General features: G+C 37.2%; 1 protein-coding gene across 5 annotated transcripts in view; it reads right to left on the bottom strand.

The window, feature by feature from the left end:
- Positions 1-1,995: 1,995 nt before the first annotated feature.
- GHR (growth hormone receptor) overlaps positions 1,996-22,780 on the bottom strand; it is a 116,936-nt gene continuing 96,151 nt past the window's right edge. For all 5 annotated transcript variants that reach the window (XM_030467115.1, XM_030467113.1, XM_030467112.1 and 2 more), the window contains 7 exons: positions 17,879-18,008; positions 15,347-15,507; positions 14,090-14,268; positions 9,704-9,875; positions 7,530-7,620; positions 5,091-5,160; positions 1,996-4,829 (listed from right to left, as the gene is read on the bottom strand). In XM_030467115.1, the coding sequence (XP_030322975.1) occupies positions 3,867-4,829; positions 5,091-5,160; positions 7,530-7,620; positions 9,704-9,875; positions 14,090-14,268; positions 15,347-15,507; positions 17,879-18,008 (1,766 nt within the window). In that variant the 3' untranslated portion in view covers positions 1,996-3,866. The remainder of the gene's footprint in view (positions 4,830-5,090; positions 5,161-7,529; positions 7,621-9,703; positions 9,876-14,089; positions 14,269-15,346; positions 15,508-17,878; positions 18,009-22,780) is intronic.

The raw sequence follows: 22,780 nt of genomic DNA, 5'->3' as shown, positions 1-22,780 counted from the left end.
GCACATCCTAGCCTTTGATTAAATCTGGAAAGTACAATTTTTATAGGCATTTCTAAAAAAATAAATTCTGTCATTTTCCCATTGACTCATGTGTCTGGCATTGTGACAATATGTAGCATTATTTCTCAGTGTGAATAAGAGAAGATTAAAAATTACTGAGCCAGAGGCTCTTTCTGTAGAGCACAGATATATTTTTCCCCACTTCAAATAAAAGGTTTAATTAAATAAACAGGTTGCTTTGCAGCCACGTAATACAAGTTTTTCTGTATCTGCCAAGTGCTTCATATCTTGGAAAAATAGGTTTCTGTGTTCTATAGGAAAACAGTGGATTGCCAGAATAAAGCATAAAGTTCAGACAAAATCACAAGTCTGACATTTGGATTTCTCTTCTTAACACCCACATGTGAATTGTAACCAGACTGCAGTCATCAGGCATCTTATTACTTCAGCTGCTCTGCTGCTGGAGGTGGTAAGGAGCTCAATGTGGCTTCTCATAGTCCTTTTGGGCTGACCTGGTTGATAGTTACCCCCAAAGGAGGTCACTACATTGTGTCCCTGTAAACATACACCTACATTGAGCTGTCTCCTCCTCCTGTTTCCTGTCTGCATGAGTGAGCTGCATGAGAGAGTTCTTTTCACCAAAGTGTTCTGTCGGAGATTTAGCTCCTCTCTCCTTTGTTCTTAGTCATGTGGTCCTGTCTTTCTTTCCTGGTGCTCACTGGGGACTTCGCTCAATCACTTTAATTCATTAATCAACAGAAGGTAGCTTCTGATACTTTGCTTTCCTGATTTTGTCAAGTTTTGGAAAGTTGGATCAGGTCATGGAAAGGCATTGGCTGAAAGCACTAAAACTGACACATGTGAGAGAGTAGTAGGACCTGGAGCTTCCCACATGACAGTGCAGAATGACTGTCTTCACTGCCATTTTTCTAAAGCCCAGCTGTGAATCCTCCAACTCCCATGGGAGCTCAGGTATTTTTAGAGCCTTAATAGTCATAAGCCTTCTGAACCTTAGTTCTACAAGCAGAAGTTAGAACTCCCACAAGCATATTTATTCATCATGACAGTTCATTTGCATTGAGTTCTATAAACCACAAGAGAACACCAGTGCCCCTTTATGGCTTACCTTTTTCAATGGTTCTGTTAAGGTGAAATTCACATCAGCATCAAGACACCTGAATTAACAAATACTAGAGCCCTAATCAGCTCATCTAAGCCAGACAGCTAGTAGCTGGTCAGCTGAGTAGCTCTTTAGACTATAAACTATAATATCTACTGACACAAATATGTTAACATTCCTGGGCTGTTTTCTTCCACTGTGGATCAATTTAATGGCCCAAACATGGGTATCTACCATCATTCAGGCTTTTGGGTAAGACAGAATCTACATGAGTCCTGCAGTTCTGGACCAGCACCTGGAAGACCCATTGTATACCTTAAACAATACTGGACTTCTGTGTCCAGAACTGAATCACGCTCTGATTCCCTTGAGAGACAAGGGATTACTCTGGTCTATTTGGATTTCTCCTACAGTTCCTTCCCTCAGAGGCAGTAGAACATTATGAAGTTACACATTGGGAGACATTCTAAATACAGCATATTCAATAGAGACAGACTACCTGACATTTCAGAGTTCATATACTACTAGGTTTTAACTCACGTGTAGGTATAAATCTTGAACTAGTGAAGCTTGCTTATTTGCAAACACAGGCTGTTCCAGTCAAAGGTAAACTGGTCTGCTGTATCAGTAACACATCTTGGCCAGCTCTGGGTACAGAAGATCTCATTTCCATCTACAGATATAGTCCCTGCTTCTAATTTTAACTATAAAGAGGTCAATCGGTGAAAAAAATTATCTTGCTAGGCATTGCTTCTATTCTAAGGAAAGCTGCATTCTACATCATTTAATGAGAAATACTTGATTTCAACTAATAAAATCTCTATTGTCTATTAAAAATTAATTATCTCCAATAAAACACGCTGGGCCAGGACAAGTCAAAGACAATACATTTATTAAACTTTGAGAAAAAACAAATGAAACACTGACATAAGGAAAGTTAAATAGAAACTGAAAGACACATCTGACCAGCGTATAATGGCTTATGTGACCAGTAAAGTACCAAAATGACATTCTGAGTTTGATTGAGGTATTTAACTATTTTTGGCAATAGAAACAGAGTAAGAAACTTCTTCCAAACACACACATAAGCATTACTTGCATTAGTGTCTATTATCTATGAAATTTTATATGAAACTAAATAATGTAGCTGTTAGAAAAATATAGCAGCAAATTAGCAGAATATCTAATGCACATTTACCATAAAGTTCGTTCTAAACGTAAAAATCCCACCCAAGAGTTGGGCCCAGTCCTGTAGCCCTTGGTCACAAAGAGAGCATCAGTGAGATCAGTGGGAGACGTCATGAACAAGACCTGCGTTCGCTGCACTTCATACACTTCTGTTCTGTGCAGGTCAGGGAGAAGAAATGAACGTCCCTATTTGCTTTCTAAGAATCACAGAATCAGAGATTCTTAGGAGAAGAACCCTACTATCATGGCCTAGGAAGGTAGCTTCTGAGGCTGCAGTCGCTGACTGCATAGCTCATCAAGTTCTTAATGTTGGTTACGAACAGAAAGAGCTTTCCCACTGTGTTACAGTTTTCTCTCCTTTTACTTCTGAAAGTCTGCCTAACCTGGTCAGAGGAGATGCTGTTAGGCTGTAAAAACAAAAAACCACTTTAAACAATACTGTATTTTAATCCCCTATTCCACTTAAGTATTTTAATCCTGTTGCATCTTTAAAAAAATAACTGTTGGCTAACTCCTGAAGTCCTTATTTTAATTTCTTAAATCAAGACTTTATGTGGTGGAAACTAATAAATGTTGTGATAACTTTGGCTTTAGGAGGGCTTCAGAAGTTGGTCAAATGTGAAGAGGTTATGCTGCTAAGTCACCAGAGCTTATTCATGTCTTCTCAAAAATTCTTAATGAAAGTGTAGCTCACACAGTTTAATACTGTGGTCAACAAAATTTTGCTTATAATAGGTATATTATTAGCATTAACCAGAACCCAATGAAGGACAGCATAAATTGCCCTAATAGTTTGTATATTTTAAAGTTTTCTACAACTTTAAATTGAAATTGAATGTATATTTCTCTATTAGTTATCATAAGAAATTAATAGGATCAGTTACTTTATATTTCTACAATATTTCAAAATTTCTCCACGGGTTTGTTTGGAGGTATAAAATGGCTCTGTAAAAATCTATTTTTTTTTGTACTGCAAATAAAACTCGTATAAACCAGAAAACTCCTTTTTAAGATTGCAGCAATTACATTCTTTCGATGGGTCATCATAATTGAACTACAGTGTGTACTTTAATATAAAATATTTATGGTTTTGTGACTAAATATTAAAATATATTTTATTAATTTGTATAAATCAAAATAGACCTTATTTATTCAAGCTTTTTTTTAAACCTATATACTCAGTTCCCAATTATTGATATAAAGATCTCTGCCAACAGCACAGCTTCTACTAAATTCTTAGACTTTAAACCACATGATTTTTAGCTTTATCAAAAATCACAATTTACTGTACATTAAACACAGTAATTTCAATGTTTAGTATCACAAAAATCAACACCCACAAGAACAAGACAGTCACTGCTAGTAAAACAGTCCCAAGACAAATTCATAGTATATATTTACACAACACAACAGGAATATCATGATGAATACTTTATGTTGCACATTTCAGATAAAATTTTAAGAACCACGAGAAACTTTTATACTTCATTTTGGTTTCAGCATACAAGCCCAAGCTGACTCTGCTGTGAAGTACTGCACACACGTGGTCAAAGAATAGCTACGGCATGATTTTGTTCAGCTGATCTGTGCTGACATAGCCACAAGACATGTTGAATTCCTTGTCTGGCGCGGGAAGCGCAGTTGCATTGAGCACAAGGCCTTGTGGAGACTGAACGATGTGAATAGACGTGTAGTCTGGGACAGGCATCTCTGAAGTTGGGGTTTCTGCTGTCGAAGCTCCAAGGTTGACAGCAGTAGTGGTAAGGCTCTCTGTGGTGAAGTAAACATCCTCGTTACAGCTTTGCTCCTGGACAGGTGGCTTCTCTTCTTCATGGGAAGTTGCAGCAATGCATTTTTTCACATCAGCCTCACAGAAGTAGGCGTTCTCCATGGCGAAGTTTTGTTCTGTGCAGCCTCCACACTGTGCTCTTCCCAACTTCAATTTCTTCCCTGGTGACAGTACCACACGGCCTGCTGGGGTAATATCACTCACTTGCGCATAGAAGTCAATATTTGCCAATGTGTTCTGGTTACTTAGCTGGGTACGGACCGATGGACCCGCTGAGTCCATGCAGTCTGCAAAAGGTGGCCACAGGTGGCTATTTCCAGACTGACTTCTCACTTGTGGCTGTTGTGTGCCTGTGTTGGCAAGGCTGGGAAAGGACTCATCATTATCTCTTCTATCAAGGCACAAGAGATCCTCTTCTTTTTCAGTTACCTTTTTGAACTGATCAATATCGGAGATGGCATCACATGTGTCACTTGCACTGAAGTCTGTCTCTGGAATATCTGGTTCACAACAACTGGCCCGTCCAGAATCATCATCCTTCGCTCCCAAGCAACTGTGTGATTTCAGATGATCTTCACTCAGGAGCCTGTCGGTATCCGAGACTCCGTTTTTCTCATCAGGATCTTCTATATCCAACTCAATGAACTCAACCCACAAATCATCATTGTATAGCTGTGTCTTGTAGTTGTCATGGCTGGCCAAGATGGAGTTCACTTCATCTAGCTTTCCTTTCTATAAAGCAAGAAAAAATGAATGCTAATAGAGGGAAAAATAAAAATGGTTGTGCACTTTATGATGTCAAATTAAGGAAAAGTAACTGTAGGTGATGTAATAATTGCATGGGGGTTATAAAAAATTATTTTATGAAAATTAATCCTGTGTCAACTGTTCCCATGTCATAATTTTTTCTTACAAAATTTTACTGCCATGGTACAACAATTGTCACTTGCTACTACAATGACTCCCACTGTGAATTTTAGAGCACAATATTACCTTCAAGAGATCTGAGTCAATCCCTTTAATCTTTGGAACAGGCACAGGAGGAAAAATCAGCATTTTTAACCTGGAAAAAAAGAAATTAATTGACAGTAGTCCTTTTTGAGGAAGTTAAAAAGAAGAGAGCCTTACATTGCATATACACTTAATTATTTCAAAACTGAAATGTCTGAAGATTCAATTTCAAACAATCCTGAAGAGAAGAATGATTGTTTTCTTTTACTGCAAATAAACCCCCACGTTTTCTGCAACCTTCCTTGTTGAAATCACATGCAAGTATGTGGGAATCCATTTTGAAGTCCAATCTTTAACAATTTAATGCTCGATAGGAAGACTAAATTCCTACAGCTCTGTCAGTAGTTTCCCTTTTAACATAATTTTCAAAGAAATCTGTAACTTCCCACGGTTTTTTTTTTCAGTGAAATGGTAATCTTGCATAAACCAAATAAATTTATACAGAGGAGTTGAAAAAGCAAAAATTTAGGCTAGTACTTTGGCATCACTATGATGCTTTCTGTTTCTGAGTATCTAAAATAACAATTAATATATAAGAATGGCAGTGTTTTACCCATGTAGAGAAAGGACTAGTGACTTACATGTACCTACTGCGGAAATAAGTATTGTTCTAATTCTTCATTAAGTGAATTTCTAATTCTTTGAGGGCACAAAACCCCAAAAAAATACAAAAAAACCAACACATCAAGGAATTATTTTCCATTATTATAATCTGACAATAGCAGGTCATGCCTATCTCTTCCATTCTACCTCCCTTAATGAGTCTTAATGAGTGTGAGAGATAAATTAAGGCATGTTCTGCTTAACTATGGAAGGCTCAAATTGTCCATCTGTTCTTCGTTTTGGCAGACCCTTAGTTCAAAGTTCTGCTCAGCAAGCCTCAATGAGAGACAGAAATGCAGTAATTTTCCACCTGATCTCTGGAGGGGTTGTCTTAGTTGTGCACTGGCTGGGCTCTCAGGGTACCAGTCTAAGATTTGCACTTACAGTTGAATCCACAGATCAGCTATTCTGTCAGGACTGGGCACTGCTGCTAACAGAACAGACAAAGGATTTTACTACTCACAGCCTGGAGAAATCATTCAGAAGGAAGAACTACGCTCTGCTCCTTTCTTAGCCTTGAGTAATTCGGGCCTGCATCTCTCTGCATAAGAGTCAATGCCTCACCATATAGCCTCTGTCCTATGCATTTCTATGCATTCTGCTCCTCTGCAGAACAAATTGCCATTGCCACTACCACCATCATTTGCATCAGTTTGAAGGAAAGGGTGCAGGCCCACAGGTTGAGAAGAACTCTCCAGGTAAAGGGTCCCATGTGGAGAAAAGTCTCCTCCAGCAGCCATGATTCACATGGCAGATTCACATAGGCTCTGAGCATGCTTCAGCTCCTAGGGTCTTCTGTGACCAAACCACTCTTTGTTTAGTTTACTTATCTTAGTTAGGTCCTGGTCCCATGTGCTAGTTCTTCTTGCCCCATTCTGACACATAAAGCTTTTTTCATGCATTGTTAAGTCTTGCTCCTAACTCTGGAACAAGGATGCTATTGCAGGGGGTGGCTTCCTGAAATGAAACTCTGACAAAGCATAATGCTGTTTGCCTACATTATTTTTTTTGGAGCTTGTCCAACTACACAATCTTGTTTTCATTCCAATGACTTGTCCTTAGGCTGGTATGTGCAAAACACCTCAGTGCTCATCTCTGAAGTGTACGTACAAGGCCACTGACAACATGTGTGTATGCACTGGGACTTTGAGCATGGTGTTGCTTCACAGTCTGAGACATTACTGGTATGACATCCAAGATGAATATTCTGCCAAAAACTATCCCTGAACAAACATAGTAGGGAATTAATTAAATTTGAGACCATTTTGTCATTTTTATATATCTGTCATTGTTTCATTTTTATAAATGACATAATCCAGTGCTTTGTTGTATTTTATTCCTGTTATTTATAGGTATTGAAGTCTATCCTCAGAGACCAAATACTCCCCTGTAACTCAAACTTTTTCCCTCAACTTGATTATGAATCAGTTATATATTAGAGGAATAGCCTAAGAACAACAACAACAAAAAATATGTAGACATATGTTTCTGTGAAACTTGTTAGCAGTATGTGGTAAAAATAGTATTTACAAAATTTGAATGCACCAGAAAAAACAATCTGCTTCAAAAGCAGACAACTAACAACGTAAATAATGTAGAAAAAAATGTTCTGCAATCCAAAAGGAAAAGGATCTGTCAACATAATCATATTCCCACTGCTGAAGGCCCCCATTATTTACATATGCAAGCATCTATGTAGTTTATGAGAATGGACAGCAATCCTCAAAATAGTTTCTAGTCCCCTAGATTTTATACATTTGAAGCATCCTATTTTTTAAGCTACGAGTACATAATATGTGACAAATAAAAACTCTCTACCTTGGTTGTTTAGACAGCAGAATTAAGATCACTGTTATGGCCAGCCCACATGCTCCGAAGGTAACAACTAAGAACCATGGAAACTCAATTTCTGAAACAACAGAACAAAAACATGTTTGCAGCGATCTGCATCTCTGTGGCATCTTTAATTCCAGCCTTTTCTTCCAATGTCTAAGGATTTGAGTGTGGTAAAAACTGATAGGAGAAATTTTGGTTACTTAAATATGAAAGTTCTGTGTTAAGCAGAAATAAATATACCCTTCTGGTTTCAAGTTTCTATACTGCACTGGGGAGTCCACTGAGACTTCTTGCAAAACTAGACTGAGTTTTTAAGTACAAACAAGATCTTAGTAAAGACAACATATGGAGCAAAACCAGCCATGAGGAACATTTTGCCTGCTTTGAACATACTACGAGTAGTCCTTATGGCTCCTGCTCATTGTCCCAGTCTGAGAGAACATTATTAATAGCATACTAAATCATAGGCTAATTGTTCTTAGAGAAACTAAAATGTGGTATAAAAAAGGCATACTGCTCCTCTTCCTAAAGGCTGAACATTAATTATGTTGTGAAACATCAAAGGAAAGAAAATAAAGTTCTCCCTTTTACTTACCTTACAGGTGGCTACAAGAAGTTTGGGTCATTAGGAAATGCAGTTTGGTATGAATGATGAAGAACGCTGACTGCTGAATTTTTTTATCTTCTAAGCACTAAAAATCCTATTATGCTGACACTACAGAATACAGAGTATAGATAATTTATTCTGGCTGTAGTCTTAGATTCTTCGCATTTGTTTCCCATTTAAAGTTTTCCATAGCAACCCCACTCATTTTGGGAGCCAAGCAATCCTGGCTAGAAAGCTCTAGAATACTAACATGGACATATAAATATATATATACATACATACCCATAATTTGGGGGAAAAACAAAAAAACCCTAACAAATTTAGACACCAACTTTACTCCTTTGACCCTATCTTAGATTTTTACTGGACATGTTTTCATCAGTACAATCCTATCTGTGTTAGATGAGTTCCTATTTTAATGGGGAACCAGTAACTCCTTGTCATGAGAGACTCCTTGTCAGAGTAACTTCATGTCAGCGAGACCTGCGAATATCAAGCTGCTTCAAAAAGTTAGAGTACTGCATCTGAATTTCACCACTTCAAAATTTTAATACACAGAAAATTTAAATTTTCATTCTAAGATCCTGAAAGTGATACACAAAACAAGCAAGAATAAACTCACTGATCTGATCAAATCAGATCACTGCTTCTGTGTGAGATGTATGGAAATGGATTAACTTGCAGAATCTGGTTGGTAGTGACTGAATAAAACTGTGCTTGTCAGATGGCCTTGGATTTTCACAGTAATCTAATTTTGTTCATAGGAAAAGCTTAAAAGCTTAACAGCTGAGGTTAATAAAATCGTGCCACATGTACAGAACATTACTTGTTCCAATAAATTAGAAATTAAAACTAGAATTGTGAAGAGTTAAAAAGGGGAATCTAATAAAATTTTGAAAGAGAAGAGTTACAGGTGGTTTTATTTAACACCTTCACAAATACCCTGGAAAATTAAGTGAAGCAACTTATTAAAATAATTAGCTGAAGGGCCCATATTTTGAAGAGTTAAGTAGATTAGACCTGAGAATGCTTTAGGAAAAGGCACTATCTCATTCTTTTTGTGGAAATAATGTGGTGCTAAATCACTGTTTCTTTTGTCTTTAATAGCTTTTTAAAAACTAGTATCAGACAGAAGCAAGAGTCAGGAAAACACTAACTGTCCTTCATCAGAAAAGCACATAATTCTTATAACAACTAGCATTATAACACTTTCATAGAAGTGACAATTCTCTTCACTACCAGAGTACAAGATTTCACCATATCTTAGGCTCTATAAGAGGTACAACAGCAGTTACTATTTCTGATTCTTAAAGCTATCTGTATTTTTTGGGCTCTGATGAGGTGTGAAACAGTCTTTCTGAGTTTACTGCTGAACTTCTATATGGCACTTGTTCATTCTCAGTGTCAACAAGTTTTTTTCATGTAGTAGGCTAAATCTATTAAGCACACATCAATGGTAATGAAAAAAAAACAAACCAAAAACCCAGTGCTGGAATGACAAAAAGACAGCATATTTACAGAAACACTTTGCTGTACTTCCTTTATTTACCTTCAGAACAGTGAACGAAGTCAATGCCTACTTGAGAAAAAGACACAAAAAGGATTTCACTGAATTCTCCAAATTTTTCAGAGGTACGTTGCCTTGATCGGACTCTTATCTCATAGTCTCTTCCCATCTTCAGAGAGTATATTGGAACCATTGTTGAGAGCTTGGGTTCTAACTGTAAAGACAGAAGGACTGTGCTTTATTTTCTGGAGTTGTACTGGCAATTTTAAAATGCTTCTTGATTTCAGAAGTAAATATTTGAGTGTGTTTTTGCTGCCTGGGATACTATAAGGATACCATGACAAGAGATCAGAGAAGATGTATACCACTTACTTTTGACTTACTAGCTACCAAGGTTTGAGGTGATTAAGGGGACCAAAAGTGGAGAATCCAAGCTTTCTGCGAACAGTGAAGAAAGGCATCTGCTCCTATACATGCCATAAGTAGGTGGTGTGAACATCTCCCACTGATTGTATCAAGATTTAAATCCTTTTTACTGTTACAGCATAATATTACTGCCTTCATGATGCCAATACCTTGTTCAAAAACATGTGAGTCTTAAAAATAGTGCAATATCCACTACAGAATTAAAAGAGTAATTCTATAATCCATCCATTACAGAATTACATTACTTTTAAAACCAAAAATGTTTAAAATGCTTTCTAAAAAAATGCATTGCGCTGTACAAATATATTTATTAGAGGAACACAACTGTGATAACAAAGACCCTGCAAGAGCTGGCATCAGACTGTCAATCTTGAGATGTCTGTATCAAATATTAACTGTAACATGCCTAGATACTGCTGCATATCAAATTGTATAGGAAGTTACATTACAGGTTCTACTGTGTGAAATCTCTTCTTTTATTATTCCTCTAAGAATATGCATTTTAACTCCAGCAGCCCAACAAAAGCATATCAAACTAAGAAAAATGTGCTCAAAATAGAACTCCATGTGGCAGATTCTACTTAATAGTTCAGAATCAAGAATAATACTGGCAAAATTCATCATGGACTAAGAATTAAAACACCTGGAAAAAAGCCAACATTGGAGATTTGAAGGAAGCTTCAACAATACATTCCTACAATCCCTGTAGCTGCATAATTTAAACTTGAGACACATTCTGTTGGCAGCTACAGCCTGTGGAGTTCTCTGATCCCTGATGGCTTGAGACTCATGTTTTGAAAACTAACCAGTCGGATTTTGCGAGAGGCAGTGATCCCAGACAAACAGGTTTCCTCTACTGGTGGTTAAGTATGTGGAGAACCATGGCTCTACAGCACAAGGAGGGTTCAGCATGAACTGAATAGATGAACAGCACTTACATGGTTTAAGTAATTTTAAAAATGTATGAGAGAGACATGATAAAGATAATGCATAAAAATGCACGACAACATATAGGAAACTTGTTTATGTGAAACTTGTATGTGAAAGGGAGGCTGGAAGCAGACCACTGTGATGCTGTACATGCTGTCCAGGTCCAGTCAGCGTACACAGAGTGATGCTTGTGATTGCCATCCTAAAAAAACGTGTGACAAACCTGCTGTCACATTGGGCTGTGCCACTGTGCTGCCTGCGTGAGCCTGGCCCTGCCAGAGGGGAATGGCACAGATTGTGGAGCAATTCTGTGGAGCTCCTGGGACACTTGGGAGCACCCACTGGGATAGGGACACCAGAGGCAGATACTGGCATGGGCACAACAGGCAACACAGCAACAAGCTTTAACAGGAATATGATGAAAACTGGGAGATGGGCAGTACAAAAGGTTCAGAGGCACGGCACAGTAGATGCCATGGAGACACCAAGCTGTATTTTCAATGCAGTGCAAGGATATGAGTTTTGCACCTCTACAACTAGTAAGCCCTGTATCTCAGCCACATTACTGTATGGACTCAATGATGGTGTTCAGCTCTGGAGTCAGGACTCCATGCTCGCCTGCCCTAACTGCACTTCATCGTGGTGTGAAATCGAGCTTTCCCAGCAAAAACTCAGGAAGATAATGAGAGTCCTCCCCGGTACAGTCCTCTTCACTGAGGATTGAGCTGTGGTCACCTATTTCATCCCGTATTAGTGGATTTTCTTTTTTTTGGCAAGTCAAAAGATGATACCAATCTAGCCTATAAAAAAAATAACTAAAGGAAAATTCTACTTTCAAGATTCTCTATGGCACATACATTTTTATGCATTTCATAAACAGATACTTCACTACGAAGTCATCACTCTTCATTGTAGCTCAGATGATATGTGTGTTTCACACCTTGTTTGAAAAACACAGCAGACTCACAGGTCTGTATAGCTAGTGTCAGCCATGACTGATAACTCTGCATAGACATAAGAGGGGATGCAGTTGCACTCTAGTGAACATAATGGGCAACACTTCAAGGTAAGAGGGTAGAATTGGAAAGAGATACCAGTTAATATCTAACAATGATAACATTTTTTCAGAATGTGAGCCAAATTAGATTTGGCTTCATCTCATGAACATGTGGGTGGGGATTTTATTGTTTTTAGGAAGTTTCTCAGCAAATACTTTTGATCCTCTTATCACTATCACTTACTGTTATAAAACTTTGCTAGTGAATGTTTTAGTCCTCTTTCAGTTTGTTAGTTATCTATTTTCAGTAATTGAACATATTGAAAAAAAATTATGTTATACATAAAATCAAACAGGTTCATCCCAAAATATCTAAAAATTTACAAACAAGTCCCAGTAACAGGGAGACTTAGAACATTTAAAGTCCTATAAGTTAATTTTTGTATAATTGTTTCTGCATCAGTTCTATATACAAAGTATGATGGTATATTTAAGCAAAGGTTATCCTTTGTATTAAATTCTAGTAGTAACAATTTAAATAGACATTTATCTCTTTCCCGCTTCAGCACTCATTACAGAAGATATGTGTAGTGAAGAATGCAAGGAATGAGGTAATTTCTGCAACATTATTCACAGTTTTGCTGTTTTCTTAGGCCAGTTGAAGATTTTGTTCAGATATTTCTCTTTTGTGCTCTGATAGTCTTAGGAAATTATGCCGTGTTTGTGCTTTTAAGCTAAAAGGCACAATAACATGCAAAGTGTACAGCTGCAGTACAACATAATCTATAGTATTTTTTTTCTTGAGGCAAGTGTAGGATTCAGCAATTCCTTACTTTTTCTGAAAGAAGAAACCCTGATCTTCAACTGTTCTCAAGGCATGCTGGAATTATTGAAGATACTGAAGCAAGAATGGAGCTTTATTAGGGTATTTATACTAACTGATGCCTAAAGGCTTAGGAAAAAAAAAAGGTACATTTTTAAAGAAGTATATGTATTGCCACCTGCTTTTCTAAATCCTGTAAATGTTCTGCAGCTTTCAAGTTCTTGAGTATTGATTTACTGCCTAAACTTGACCCATTTTGTAGGCTATAAAATACAAAGGATGTACAGTAACTGAGAGAAATCCAGAAAAATATGAGGAAAAAGATATAGACATTACAGGCCTGATTGCCTGTAGACTTATTAATTAGAACTAGGATAATCATAAAATGACAACACAGAGAAGTACCAGAGGTGAGTACCTTCAGAGGAGAGTGCAAGCAATTACTATTTTTCAATTGATAAGTTTGCCTTTTGTAGGTTAAGATAAATTCATAACAGTATTATCTGCTTTTGTTCTTTAGTTAACATAGTTCTGCTCTGAAATTATGTTCTTATTGCATTGAACTGGTATTCAGGAAGAGTTCTGCATTTGCAGACATGCCACAACAGGCTGGCACTTAGCCTATATATTCCAGTAAGTTGGGTACAATTTCTTCCTCGTAACAGGAAAACTACCTACCTAAGTTAGCTAATTCTCAAAAAGAAATCTTGAAAGATTTTGGGCATATATATTATACTTTTATGGACTATCGATATTGTCACAGATTTCCCATTGGTGCCTGGTATGTCTTAACTATGCTGCATTTTTTTTTCTTCCTGTACTTTTAAATTATTACGCAAAGCCTTTCTCTATTTTTTTGTTTTAAATCTAGACTGACACAGTGAAATTTTCCAAGCAAAGTATTCTAGTTCCAACTACTAAAGATACCATGCACTGTTTCAAATAACTGAGATTTAGGAAAATAATATTTTATCCTTGAAAAACACTTGTATTTATCCAACTATTGTTATATCTTTTACTCTACCAAAGGGATTTCAGGGCTTGTTATTATTTTCCTAAGGGTCAACTACCTTGACAAAGTTACAATGTTTTCTAGAAAACTTAAGAAGAATGTGAGCATATTGTTTAAGACAAGCTATCATCTAATCAGCAATTACAAACTTGTTGCTTTTCATAGTAGCACAAAAATATTAGGGACAGAACAAGCCTGCACTGTACTATGACCACTGTATAATAAATATTTACTTCATACCTCCTTCCATTTTGTCTCATTAACTTCTTTGTACTGCAATTCATACTCCAGAGTAATCCATCCCTTCTGAACATCTGCTGTTGGTGGTGGATCCCATCTTACTTGGATATCCCCATGAATCCCAGTGTGACTAGTATTTAGCAGAGTCCAGTTAAGGTGGACAGGGGGATCAGGTAGTACTGTTTAAACAAAGTATTTGGAATAAAACAGCGAGTTTTCAATGTGAAATTATCATTCTTACTACACACCATTAAATGATTTCAGGAACAGAAAAAACATATTAACCACATATTTGCTGATTAAAATCTTAGTCTATCAGTCAATGACAAAGTCACTACAAGTTTGATAATGTGAAGGGGCACTGTCATTGCTGGTAGACAGGGTCTGCATAAAACCCACCGGAGATACTAATAAAGAAGACTAAGGGTGTTTTACCTATTACACTACATTTCCCTGTAGTTGCTCATAAAACACTCAGATGTAACATTTCTCTATCAAAACTTAAATTTAAGAGTTCTCACTGGAAGTATAAGCAATAAGTGGAGTAACACAGAAAGATAGTTCAAATATTTAGTAACTAATGTAGAGGGATGTTGAAAGACTATGGTATCTGAAAAATTAAGCCAACTTTTTTTGGCTGAAGAAAAGAGAGTGGTGGGTATTCTAGTCACCTGAAGGAATAAATCACTTGTGTATAAATACATCACCACTCTGAACACTCAGTAACATCTAAAATGTCTCAGCCAGTTGCAATAAATATAATGCATATATAAATAAAATGAAATATAATAAATATATATTCTATCTTAGAAATGCATAGCATCCTGATTCCGTAGATTAGTGTTGATTCAGGAACAAAAACCTGTTTGATTCCAGAACCTGCAGAATCAAGATTTTAGTGCTGTCCTTGCTCACACTGAACATGGGTATTAGGATCCATTAGAAAGGGCTCAGAGTGACAGCACAGGCAAAGTCCTCTGCACACAGTTAAGAGACCACTGGTGTTCAGAAAGAGAAACACATATTTGCTTTTATCCTCCTAGCTTTCTTTCAATATGGGCAGTATTTTCTAGATCATGCTATGTATCTTTATACCCAAATTTCTTCCATACCATTATTTTCTTCATACCATATTTTTTAGAAATTAACTTTTCAGAGATGGAAAATTTAAACATAGTATGAGTAATAGAAAAGCTTATAACATCACATCTATTGTGATACAAAAATATAGAGGCAAAATGCGTAATGGAAGCATACCTATTTCATCAACACTGAAACATTTCTCATCAAACACTTCATCTTTATTGGCAAGCTTAACACAATACGGTATCCAAATAGAGGTGTAGGATGTGTTGAAATAACAGCTATTTTCTCCTGCAGTGACATAATCAGGGCATTCTTTCCAGTCTTCATCATTCCTAGAATGACAACAATAATGCAATATACATGAGAGAGAGATTCATAGATCTTACAAAGTACTGAGAGAGAAATTTATAGATCTTACAAAGTACTAATTATAGATGTTACAAGACACATTTCTGTTAAGTCTTAAGTTTTATGGAAGTGAGAAAAACATGTCAATAGTGACTGTGATTGAAAACAAAACCAAACCATTATCCAAGCAATCTGTATATATGTGTTGCAGTTATCGTGCACTGCTAGTTATTGTTAGTTAGACTTTTTAGTCTTTGGATGCTGCTTCCGAAAGAATAGTCAGAGAGAACGTTCTGCTATGGTGGTAGATGCTAATGATCACCAACAAGCACAGATTTATGCAAATTTGATATGCAGTCTAACAGCTGTCATTCAGTCAAAGTTAAAGCTGTAAGATGCCCATATACACAGTGAAAAGTGTGCAAGCCAGTCCTTAGAGCAGACCAATACTGCAGCACCTGCATGGCACAAAGACAGTGGAGGGGAGTGTATTGCCCTGGGCAGAGTGCCCAAGGGTGGATGCAGCAGGAGAGCTGGCACAAGCCATCCCTGCAGGATGTGAATGCAGGAAAGAGAAGTACAGTGCTGTGAGTGTGTAAGGATAAATTTCTCAGGATACAAAACACAGGCTTGGAACTATTAGCAAGAAACCTCCCAGTTTTTTCCATTCGGACTTTGTTCAAAAATTCATAAATGTGCTTTGTAAAGAAAAGATTTGAAGCTGGAAAGATGGAATTAGTTTCACCTCTTAAACCAGCAGACTATATTATAAAGAGTGGCATGAACTCTTAGACTGAGAAACACTGCTACTTGTGTAGGGTCATTTTCATACGGCCAAGCTGAAACTAACCAGCAGGTACAAAACCCAAAAAGTCTTCAGTAAAAGCAAAATGGGAATCATTAAAGTACAGGGAAAGTGTCAGCTATTTATTCAGTGTTTCTGAAGTCACTTCAGGAAAAAAAAAAATCTCACAGCGAACAGATACGCTGTTGCTGTTCTTTATCTCAGTACTACATCCCAGCCCAAAGATAGACCTAACAGGGATCTTTTTAAAAATTACAGTCTTGCTTTGTTAAAAATATACTGTGAATGTCTTTTCTTACTAAGAGCCATTGAAGCTGTAGAGGAGGAAGATAAGGCTAAATCAACTATGCCAAGTGCAGCCTTTAATACTGAAGTGGATGCTTAAGAAGTAAAATGGCATATGCTACTTAAATTGAGTAAAAAGCATTTCTGCCACTAGCTGACAAGACCAAACACTTTTATAAGGGAAATGCTGCAGCTCTGCCAGAGTCAGAACGTGATAAAGGTGTACACAGTTAAATATTATGGCTTGCATTAAGTAGTAGCAACTGCATTAGCTGATAAAAGTACTGCAGCCTTAGAAGTTGGTTGCACATTGACACAGAAATATATTTATTATGAATGCTACATTTACATATTTTATTGTGCCATTTTAATTTTATGGCAAAGATAAATATGTGATTGCTCCATACACATGGTACTGCTTTATCATAAAGTTTAACTGATTTTTAAAGCTTGTACCCTCATGGCATGTTTTACTGACAACTGTCAGCTAAAAATTTACGCTGAAACAGTAGTTTTAACTTGGATTCCTCTGTTTCTGAGAGAAGAAGAGTAAGAGAGCCAGCCTTGCCCTTCCTTAGGCTTAAGTTTGCTAAGCAAATATATCATCACAGATGGAATAGAAACTCACATCCTTTTCTTGTGAACAAAAGGCCTGTTTTACTTAATAGCCATTACTGGTAATGCCTATGTCCTCTTTAAGGCTAATCATCGTACCCACATGAAAATTAAAAAAGCTTAAGTAGAAAGTGAATCAGAATGGAACATGACTCACTGAAATGTAACCCACAGGCACAGAGAAGTCTTTTTACCTGAACCTGCACATTCAGACTTCAGTCTAGCAACTGAGCTACGGGAGATTTATAAAACTTTAATAAAAATTTGAAAGGTGCTTGCATGCAAACTTCACATCTGTGCACAGATACAGCAGATCTCACATATGCAAGTTAGGTAGCTTGGGAATAAACTGAAGTTCCCTATTAAAATCTCTTTTCCCAAGCCATGAAGTAATCAGTTTTGGATTCTGCAACCTGGACCTAAATGAAAAAAAAAAATGCATTTTGAATTATCTACCAAGTAACACTTGTCATTTCAAATTGCTTAATAATTAATAACGATTTTGATGTTGAAACTTTTTTTTTCACTTGAAATATAGTTTCATGCTCTCAAATATAGCTCAAAGCATAGCAATAAATTAACAACAACAAGCTGGCAGACACAAAAAATGTATGACTTCTCTCTTTCTTCTGTTCTTCCCATATTATTACCTTTTCATGTACAATAGTTGTATTGTTCCTGGAGCAGAGTGGTTATAACTATTTCCGTCTGTCCAATAGCATGAAAATGTCTCCAGTTCAGGTGATCTGCACCTGCTGATTTGTGGCCACCGCAAAGAGTCTGTGAGAAGAAATGACAGGGGACAGAAGGTGACACATTAAAAAAAAATCTGTAAGTCAGACTAACATGCTGTTAAAATGAAACATAGAATTTTTAATGAATGTTTAATGAATCTTTTCTTTCAGTTTCTTACGTACAAAGAGGAAAGATATAAATTGTTCTTATGTGCATCTACGTAGATTACTATACCTGTAGGAAGCCAAATGCAAAAGACAGGTGACTCCCTCTTTGTCCAGTGTAGAAGTGTTAGCATCACAGCCTGACATACAGTGTGGGTCTGCCAACCCAATAGCTGCAGCTGGATAGAATAGGCTACACTATTTCAGATGGAAGTGCTGTACAATGTTTATCTCGTCCAACTGCCTGACCACTTCAGGGCTTACCAAAGAGTAAGGCATGTTATTAAAGGCTTTGCCTAAATGCCCATGAAACACTGACAGGCTTAGGGCATCAACCATCTCTCTAGGAAGCCTGTTCTGGCATCTGACCACCATCTCAGTAAAGAAATGCTTTCTAATGTCCAGTCTAAACCTCCCCTGGTGCAGCTTTGAGACAGTGCCATGCATCCTGTCACTGGATATCAGGGAGTAGAGCTCAGCACCTCCCTCTCCACCTGTCCTCCTCAAGAAACTGTGTAGAGCCATGAGGTTACCCCTCAGCTTCCTCTCCAAAGTAGACAAGCCCAGAGTGCCCAGTTGCTCCTCTCAGAACATTCCTTCCAGCCCTCTCACCAGCTATCTTGCCCTCTTCTGGACACATTCAAGGACCTTCACATCCTTCTTAAATTGTGAGGCCCAGAACTGCACACAGTGTTCAAGGTGAGGCTGCACCAGTCTTGAGTACAGTGGGATAATCACCCCTTTCCACTGGCTGGTCATGCTGAGTTTGATGAGTTCAGTACAGACACATCTGAATTATACCTACACTTGCTTTAAAGAAAGTGTGGTACTGCTAGAGCTTGGCACTGGACTATCCACAACAGATTTACCCAGCTGCAATGTGTTTTGCAATGTGTCTAACTCACTAGAGTAGCTACCTTGAACTGAGTTCAGGTTTGTGTATACAACTTTGGGTATGTATAACCTTGCTCTGAGAGAGATAAGGACAACTCTAGGCATGTGCTTTTTCCACCCTATGCTGTGTCTGTAGCAATATTTTCTGTTCTGTGTCAAAATGGAGACAATGTAGGGCCAAGAAATGACTGCTGCAGTTAGTCAGTTTCATAGATCCTTGAGAGAAAAATAAAAACAAAAGTTTCAGGTATGACTCACTGCTTTCAAAGTAAGTACTTAACTTTTTCCTGATTTTTAAGGATCTAATGCTAATGTTTCCTACTAGAGCTGGACAGCTTTCCAGAGGGAGACAGCATGCACATGAAGTGTCTATGAGTCAGTCTTTCTACTATCTGGGAAATATGATCAATTATTTAAGAAAATTTCTTATAAGGCACTTAAAATGTAGATACTAAGGATTTAAGACCAGTGAAATGATCCCTGGCCAAGGAGATACGTGATGCTACTGGACTCTGCAAACAAATTTGTTTTCAAATATCTTTGTAGTACCACATCCATGACTATCAGACTTTCAGACTAGATATGACAAAGAATGTTTTTTTTTTTATGATGAGGGTTGTGAAACACTGGAACAGGCTGTCCTGAGAGGTGGTAAATGCACCATCCCTGGAACAATTCAAGATCAGGCTGGACAGGGCTCTGAGTGACCTGGTCGAATTAAAGATGTCCCTACTCACTCCGGGTGGGTTGGACTAGCTGACCTTTAAAGGTCCCTTCCAACTGAAACTATTCTGTGATAATATTTGGTACAAAATATTTATACTCAAAGTCGGAAAAAATATGAAGGTGCAGACATCCACATGCACCAGATGCTTCCCCCTACGCATGATGATTTTGCAGCCTTCCTGCAGGCTGTCTCCTTCATTTACAGCTTAGACAGCGAATCCATGTCAGAGCTATTTGTATTTCTTGCACTTAATGGTTCAAAATGTGTGCTTCATATTGTATACTGCTGAGTATCCACGTCAGGCAGTGACTAATACTTACCGGATTTCATAGAATCATAGAATTGCTCAGGCTGAAAAAGATCTTCAAGATCTAATCCAGCCTTCTCCTAACCGTATTACCCTATTTCTATTTTGCTGATCCCGTATCACTGCCTCATTTCTCACTTTAGACATTGAACTAGGCCTGAACATATGTAAATAAAAGACTCCCTAAATTAGGTGCATTGAAAAGTCCTTCCTTCCCTTCCACCCCATTAATTTGGAATTTATCTTTCCAATCTAAAATAACTGATATTTGATTGGAAAGATTTAAACTGAGGGGTTTTTTTCCTCTTTCTTTGACAGCATGTTCAATTGCATTGAACTTAGATTTAAAAACTGAAACAAATTTTGAAATTAAGTGGTTCAGCAGATGGTAAAAAATCACCGTCCTTTTTCAGAAAATATCGAAACAAAACATTTTGACTATTGCACCTCATTTTACTTGATTGACAGCTTTGGCCTTAACCCTAAAATAGCTCTGATTGACCTTGATTTGAGCTTTCACACACTTATACATCATTCATCAAACAATTTTCACATGGCAGAAATATTTGTTAAAAATAGCACATGAGCATGAAATTGCAAATTATAGTAACATAGATCCAAAATAAACCAGAATAAATTATTTAAGAATTGTATTATATTTATAACTTTTTAATTGTGCAAGTGTTCCAGATTTCAAACTTTCTTTTCTTGTTAACTGAAAATCATGCTATTGTCTAAAACCAAAAGAAAATAAAAATGCATGGAAGTTTGTGCCTTCACTTCAAAGATGTTACTAAAGTTGCCTCAGTTGCATAATACCTATAATCAACAGAAGTCTCTCCCTTCTATAAACAGATAGTGTGAAAGAAAGTACATGTTATGGCTTTTCCTGTTTCTATCCTCAGCTACATGCTTCAAGAAAAAATATAGCTATTTTTACAGAAAAAGGTTAAAAATTCAAGAAAATGATACCCTGGAAAACTCTTGTAAATGAGAATATTTCTACTGATGCCTGCTGATACCTTATTTATAGCTAGAACATACAATATTTAAAGCGCATGCAGACAATGTCCTCATCTGCAGAAGTGAATAAAGTCACACTATCACTCAACATGATGAAATGAATAGAATCAAGTTGAAATTACATTTTGAGAGGTCCACCAGAACCTTAGCTATATGCTCTGCAATGTCTTAATAATGAATTCTGTTGAATTCACCAGTTTTATATTCAAGCTAAATTAGAGGCATATAAGATGTACAAACTCTTCTAGGAAAATGGATGCTAACACAGACGTCAGTTGCATCACTTACACTGGAGAAGATCAGCAGTAATCACAGAATGCAGACTAAGACTTGGTCTCTTAGACTCTAACTTCAGAGGAACATATCCCTGTGTGTGGGACCCTAAGGTCCACCTTCTTTTCTACTTCTTATTGACAGGACTCCTTGTTTCACAGGTGCTCTTTTCACAGGCACAGGAATTTTTGAGCAGGGAGCAGTTCTGTTTGGGGTTTATGTACTCTTCGTTTGCCAGACACACACACACACAGACACAGACACAGACATAAATATATAGCATTTATATATGTATTATATATATAACAACCAGTTTCATTTGTAAGAAAAATTATTTTCTGATCAGTTGTTTCCAGTTTCCATGTGAAGATTTCAGCCTTTAAAAAAGCAAGCTTTTGTGACTGATTGAAGGAAATTTTGTCATAATGACTTGCATAAGGCTTGGCACTCTTGGGGTACACTTCCTGAATTCTTTGTTTCCCACACAAGTCAATTACCAACATTATACAGGACCCTGTGTGAGCTCCATCTCCTGAACAAACTGTACCATAGTGTGACAAATGAAGAAAATAGATCATCTGAATGCATTTAGGCATAAAGGCAGCAGGGTACTGAAAGTAAAGGCTGTCAAACAGAGATTTTAAATTGATTAGAAAAGCAAAACAAAACATGGATACACACTTCCTACCTGACCCAGTGAGTTCCAGTTACATCGTCATGAATAAAACCACTCACTTAATTCAAGATAAAGGCTTGTTGAATATGCAGATTCAACAGACAGTAGAAAAAATGGGGGAAAATGGTAAATATGTGGCTTCCACTGTGATTACTAAGAATACTTGATAGAAAAGTCCCTAGGCCTGTCCCCAGGTTCTGATGAAGGCAAATGTTCAGCTACCACAACTGTGCTGCAAAAGAATAAAATATCTTCACATTTTGCGCTCATTATATTATGACCACAGATTAGCAATGGTCTAAACTCTGGCTGAGCCAGAGGACACTGTGCCAACACAGTAGTTGGAACAATTGTGTGATTTACAGGAAGAATTAGGAATGAAGATGTGGCATCTCCTCTGCTTTCATTTGTTTATGGGCTACCAGCTTGCAGCTTTCCATTTAGAGTAGTCATATGGAAATAAAACATAAAATAAATTAACAACTCCTAAAATCTAGAGGTGTCAGAAGGCTAATTCCTTTAGAGATAAGGTTCTCTTGTGGGTTTTTTTGTTGGTTGGCTTTTTTTGTTTGCTTTTTGGGCTTTTTTGGTTGGTTGGTTGTGGGTTTTTTGCTTAAATTTCTGTCTAATAACATATAACTTTAAAGGAAAAGAGCCCTGAGTGTGGAAGAGTAAGGAACTGAAGTTTATAACTGGATCGCAATGAATTAGGTTACCACCATGTTGGAGAAAGTCCTCCTGACATCACAGCTC

The sequence above is a fragment of the Calypte anna genome, chromosome Z (assembly GCF_003957555.1).
Source record: "Calypte anna isolate BGI_N300 chromosome Z, bCalAnn1_v1.p, whole genome shotgun sequence".
Taxonomy (NCBI): Eukaryota; Metazoa; Chordata; class Aves; order Apodiformes; family Trochilidae; genus Calypte; species Calypte anna.
Note: the sequence above shows the minus strand (reverse complement) of the source record. Positions and strands in the feature narration are given on the sequence as shown.